Source organism: Lactuca saligna, chromosome 6, assembly GCF_052625555.1.
Source record: "Lactuca saligna cultivar CGN05327 chromosome 6, ASM5262555v1, whole genome shotgun sequence".
Classification (NCBI taxonomy): domain Eukaryota; kingdom Viridiplantae; phylum Streptophyta; class Magnoliopsida; order Asterales; family Asteraceae; genus Lactuca; species Lactuca saligna.
In genome coordinates, this window is record NC_136422.1 from 116,037,640 (window position 1) to 116,043,874 (window position 6,235).

The following is a 6,235-nucleotide window of genomic DNA, read 5'->3' on the forward strand; positions in this document are numbered from 1 at the left end:
AAATTTTGTGACTGGTAGAAGAAAATGAATCGTGCCAGCCCTTTATATACCATTGCCAGGAGAGAGAAAATCGTGATGATAGTGATGTTATAGCTAAACTGTAGCTGGAAAAGTGGGATTTGACAGGTAGGGTGTTCCTAGGTATGCGGCAGCACGCGTGCATAGAGTGACCGTTCAAATTCACGTGCCCAAAAAGATTTTGACGATCTGGTTTTGAAATAGACTACACCATCCGAATCTGAATTTTCCTAGATTCACTAGAGGACAAATAAACTCAAACAAACCATCAACAAAATGTGGGAAAATTAAAATTTTTCGTGCATTAGAATGACAAACGATTAGGTAATAAAGCAAATGTGTATGGGATGTGAGTGATGTCTGATCATCAGACACGAAACAAGGGATTCCGGGCAAGAATCGCTTCCTTCAAAGTCAAGAATGACTTGAAGTGCTTGTGTGGATTCCCAAGAATACGATCAAGTGTTTGCAAATAAACATTGAAAGGCTTCTGTTTATAACATAGGCTCAGGGTATGTTATCCTCAACCAAACACCGATTCTCAAAATAAGACCGAGTGTTGGAAGAAGTACTTGTGAGACCGATGTGGGCTGTTGAATAAGTAGGTATGGTATATTATGCTATGACAAAAGAGTGTGTAGAAATCTCAAAAAAAAAATTGGATCTTTTTGGGAAGAATAGTCTTGGTTTTAGACAAATTCATAAAAGACCTCGTAAAGAACAAATATTTCATTTGGTAACAAGTAAGATCTTGAATATAGAAATTCACCGTTAATTCATTTTAGGTGTTGAATTTTGGGTTTCACTCAGCATGTGGTATACGCATCTAAGATCATAAACATAGATTTTGTGCAACCATAAACCTCAGTGGTAAGAACCGAGAGTCTCAAGGGTTACAATTGTGAACCGAGAGTAGATGGAGAATAGTTTAAGGATGGCGAAAGAAACATAAGAACCTTATGCTATAAAACAGTACAAAGCAGAGAAATTCTTGACTCATGTGAGAAGAGTAAGGTGGCTCTAGACCGAGTAAAGAAAAATAGCCTCATTGGGAAGAAACTATAGGTATTGATCGAATCATGAAGGCCTTGCTCTAGGTCTTGGAGGCTTAGGTTAACATGCAGCAACATGCTTCTAGGGACCCTTAACTAATTCATTGAAGAAACATCATACCTTTCACGACTCCAAATTCTATGATACGTGACCCTCGTTACTGAATATTCTGAAAAATAAAAAACAATTATACCACACAAGCAAAATGAAAGAGATTAAATATTCTGAAAAATTATAAAAACGGAAAAAGATAATGTTTTTGGATTTTTGAAGTTTTCTGGAAAAAAAAAAACAGAAAAAAAAATATTTTTGAATTTTTGAAGTTTTCTGAAAAAGAATAAAAACATAAATAAAGAAAATATATTTTTTTTAAAATTTTTGATGTTTTCTAAAAAAGAATAAAAACAGAAAAAGAAAATATGTTTGAATAAGCATAAAGCAAATGAAAGATAAGAAAAGAAACAAAAATAATTTACAATCGACACGTTATTTTGAGTGAAGCGAAATAGACCGAGTGATCGGTTCATTTTGGTTCCCAAATTTTAAGGAGCCGAAATAGACCGAGCGGTCAGTTCATTTCGGTTCTCAAAATTTTAGGAGCCGAAATAGACCGAGCGGTCACTCCATTTCGCTTGTCTGATTTTTAGATAAAGGATTGCGGATTCGGTACTGACTCTGCTTCCATCATACCCAAGCCTTGTAGGATTCTGTTAAAGATTGCTTCAGGTAATGCTTTAGTGAATATATCAGCCAATTAATCACTAGATGGAACAAAGTGTACTTCTACGTTCCCATCTTCCACATGATCCTTAATGAACTGATATCTAAGTGCAATGCACTTAGTCTTTGAGTGTTGCACCGGATTATGACAAATCCTTATTGCACTTTCTGAATCACAATAGAGTGGTATCTTCTTCATGCTTAGCATGTAATATCTCAGTTGATTTTGAATCCAGATTACTTGAGAAGTGCAAGAGGATGCATCAATATACTCTGCTTCGGCTGTAGATAGTGACACACAAGTTTGCTTCTTGGACTGCCAACTAACAAGTTTTCCATCAAGGAATTGGCATCCACCTGTAGTGCTTTTTCTATCCAGTCCATACCCTCCTAGATCAGCATAAGAATAAGATTGAATGAAGAATCTGGTTCTTGCAGGATACCAGAGACCGAGAGATGAAGTATGCTTTAGATAACGGAATATGTTCTTCACAACAATAATGTGAGGTTCTCTTGGATTAGCTTGAAACCTAGCACAATAACACACTGGAAAACATAATGTCCGGTCTACTAGCTGTTAAATACATAAGTGACCCTATCATTTGACGATATTGTGTTATGGAAACAACAGGTTTATCGAGAGATGATGTTAATTTAGTGCCAAACACCATTGGGACCTTGACTTTTGAGTCGGCTGTCATACCGAATTTCGTTAGTAATGTCTTTGTATAAGCCTCCTGGTTGATAAATATGCCTTCTGTTCCCTGTCTAATGTTTAAACACTACTAGAAAAAAGGCCTTTTACGATGCTCATTGCGCGTCGTAAAACGCTCAGACGGCGCAAATGCGTGTCAAGGAAGGCCCTGTCATAAAGAGAGACGACGCGCTTTTGCGCGTCATTTATAGACGACGCGCATTTACGACGCACATTTACAATGCGCGGTTATGGCACGCAATGCGTATCAAGCAAGGCCCTGTCATAAAGGAAGACGACACGCATTTGCGTGTCGTAACCTTACGACGCGCGTGTTTATGACGAGCAATGTGTATCAAGCAAGCCCTTGTCAAGAAATGCCATGTCATAAATGAAGATGACACACATTTTTGCGTATCAAGGAAGCCCTTGTCATAAAGGAAGACGACACGCATTTTGCGTGTCATAATTTTAAATATTTTTAAAATTATATATTTTTTGATAGATTTACTAATTTTCAAATTAAATAACACATTAAAAGTCTAATAATGCAAAATAAAATACCATAAACACTAAGAATAATTCATTGCACTATTATGTCAAATACAAATAATCATTCCAATATCAAGTAAATGTAACACATTGCTAATATTTCATAATATTTATTATACAAGAAATATGAAAAAATTGAAATCCCTGAGATTAAAAGTACTAATAGAAGCTTCACGTGAGATACATACAGTTGGACCAGTAAGCAAGGATGTTCCCGAATCCATAATAACAGCACAAGAACACGTACGCGATATCTTCTGCTAGAAGTTGTCAATCCAAAACTATTGTTGAAGGTTGGCATGATAGCTATTAAGATTTGAGCATAACAAGAAACCAATCAATATTAGGAACTCAAAATTTACTGCCACCATTATCATGTATACTCTACACAAAAAAATAAATATAAAATGGAAATGAGTCAAAAGTTTAACTGTTTGGGCTATTTTTGTGTCTTTTTTTACAATTTAATTTCACCTTGATGGCATTCTTAATTTCTGCAAGAACTAATGGTATTCTTTTTACAACTTGGGCATATGAATACTTGAATGTATCACCTCAAAAAACTAAATTTACAAATCCCAAAATTGAAATTTTTAGGTAAGATAAATTGCATGATATAAAAATCAATTGATAAATGGCTTTTTATGGTAGGAAGGGCATAACCATCATTCCGATATTCCTATGATAAACCTATAAAGTTCACATGAAAGCTCTCTCAAGGCTGTGGGCAAGTTTAGTTCAGGCTCAGAAGTAGGAATATCCAAATTTGGAATATCCCACTGTCAGATCAAAGAAAAAAGAAAATCAATTATTGAAAATTTTAAAATCATATTTCACAAGGAGTGTTAATACTTAAGGAACACAAAAGGGTACCTTGGGCGCAAAATCTTTGGAAACTAATCTTGCATACCTCTATCAAAAGGTAAAAGCTTTCAAGTGTATGTGTCACACATGAAACAAAACAGATAAAGGAATGTGTATATATAACATGGCTTTCAAAATTCACTTGATATTTACTCACTTGAAGATCTGCAAACACTTCAAATGGAATGTTGGATCATTTTCACTGTTACATAAATTATGCTTTCTAGAATTACTTGTGCACATGACAAGTTAGCACATGAAATTTGTGAATTTTCGGGCTAGTTTGCACTCTTGTACTAAGCTGAACTTCTGTGCTTGGAATTAAGTTAAGCCCTTGGTAAGGATGAAAATAGACTTCCATACCTGATTATAGGCTTATATCTCATGGAATTTGGAGCCTTTTTGAATTTATTATGAATTTTCGAAGTTGATTGATGCAAACAGTGGGCTGCATGGAGCAGTTTGCAAAGATTGGTACTTATACCCTTAAAGGAATTGGAATTAGGAAAAGCGGTCCAAAGTTCAGTGAAACTAGATACACTAACCTTTCCAGAAAACTATACTTCATGATTTTTGGACAATCTGATGGCCTTGTATGATTTTTATAAGATAAGGACAGATTGCAGCAACGTGCTGAAACATTTCATGACAGCATCAAACAAAATGGGATAAACAACTCACATAAACTCAGAATCAGGATAGGAAACCAAAGAAAAAATGTAGTAGAACATTCATACCTTTCCACAATGAAAACCCCATTAAAATTCTCAACCTAACACCATTGCCCTTTCTATGGCATGAATTACCATTCTGCCCTTCTCTTCTTCCTCATTTTCTGCTGCATTTTCATAAAGAAAAAAAAATGTGTGGTAAAGATGGTGAAAATCATGGTACTTAAGTGCTTCAGAAAATGATGCAAGAAAAATCACTCTAACAGAATACCAATTGAGAGTCATTCCATTCCATCAAAATCCTTTAAAAATAATGTTTTTTGGGATTTCTGCAATATTTCTGTAACTGCTTCATTCAAATATTCCCTAAAAATCATGTAGCTTTAATATAATCCACCTTCTATTGCTACAACTGTTCTTCTCATTTTCCCATTTTTTCCACTTTTAACCCTTCTACTTGTAATCACTGCAGTCCCGTCCCTACCAATCTTTTTCAAAATTCCCCCAATGCCCGCTGCTGCTAACCTTGCAGCTTTTCTTGTCACCACATCACATATTTTCACCACCAGTTTTCTCACTTTCAGTGGAACATCGTTTATCTGATAATGAATTAATTTTGTCAAAAAAGAAAATAAACCCAGATTCAAAAAAGTAGTTTTTTTTATATAGAAACTAGGAAAATCTTACATTTAGGGTTTCTTCAAGAATCTTGGCAACTTCACTTGGGTTTGGGGTGTCATCTTCATGCATAGCAGCCATTAATGGTGTACTGAGTATTTTTAAGAAACAAAATATGAATTTATCTTGTTTGTAATCCCATTTGCTGAGAACTTTTTATCAATCTAAACAATGCACTTTACATTTCTACCCCTACATTGGTAAAAAGAGTAAATAATTTCGTTTTATGACATACCTTAACATGAATCTTGCTGAAAGCTTAGAGGAAACTCGTCTAAAAATATCTGATTCTAATGACACTTTGTGAATTACTCTTCTAACAATGTCACCTAAATACATTCCCGATATCATTTTCTCAAAACCCTGTATTATTAATCACAAAAATCATATCAAGTAAAAAACATATGGAAATTACAGAGTTAAAATTATCTTGGATAAAAATAATTAAATTAACCTGATCATTTGGATTCTGACTTTCTGCATCAAGATCAATATCATAATCAGTTCACTACTAGAAAAACAACCTTTTACGAACAAAACAAAATATACTGTAATAACAACTTACTGGCAGCTGGTATTCTGTTTTGGAATCTCTACGCCCTCCTCTTATGGCAAAATGAGCACGACCAGGATACTTCCCATGTCTACAATTCCTCCCTCATCAACAGTTTCATTTGCCAATATTTCATATAATTCAGAAATCAGTTGTTGCACCTACAAGTCATCAACAATGATTATTAGTATGAGAATGCCTGACAAGGGTATTCTCGTCTTTTGCACTTTTTTACCTCAAGGAATCAATAAGTCCTTTAGGTATGAGAATAACACCATATTTATAACCAAGATCTGCACGTTTACAGATTACATCTGCTATGTAATTTGTAACCTTTTTTAGTGTCAATTTCTTTGATGCAACCTGTAAGAAATATGACAAAAAAATAATTAGTGAGTCTCTAAAAAAAATAAAAAATAAATTGAATTGTGT

General features: G+C 34.5%; 1 protein-coding gene across 1 annotated transcript; it reads right to left on the minus strand.

The window, feature by feature from the left end:
- Nucleotides 1-3,702: 3,702 nt before the first annotated feature.
- LOC145002836 (hexokinase-3-like) lies at nt 3,703-5,892 on the minus strand. Its single transcript, XM_078962026.1, has 7 exons — nt 5,886-5,892; nt 5,705-5,727; nt 5,486-5,613; nt 5,260-5,341; nt 4,970-5,171; nt 4,708-4,739; nt 3,703-3,816 (listed from the first exon to the last, which is right to left on the minus strand). Exons 1-7 carry the CDS (start codon nt 5,890-5,892, stop codon nt 3,703-3,705), a joined length of 588 nt encoding a protein of 195 aa, XP_078818152.1.
- Nucleotides 5,893-6,235: the final 343 nt, after the last annotated feature.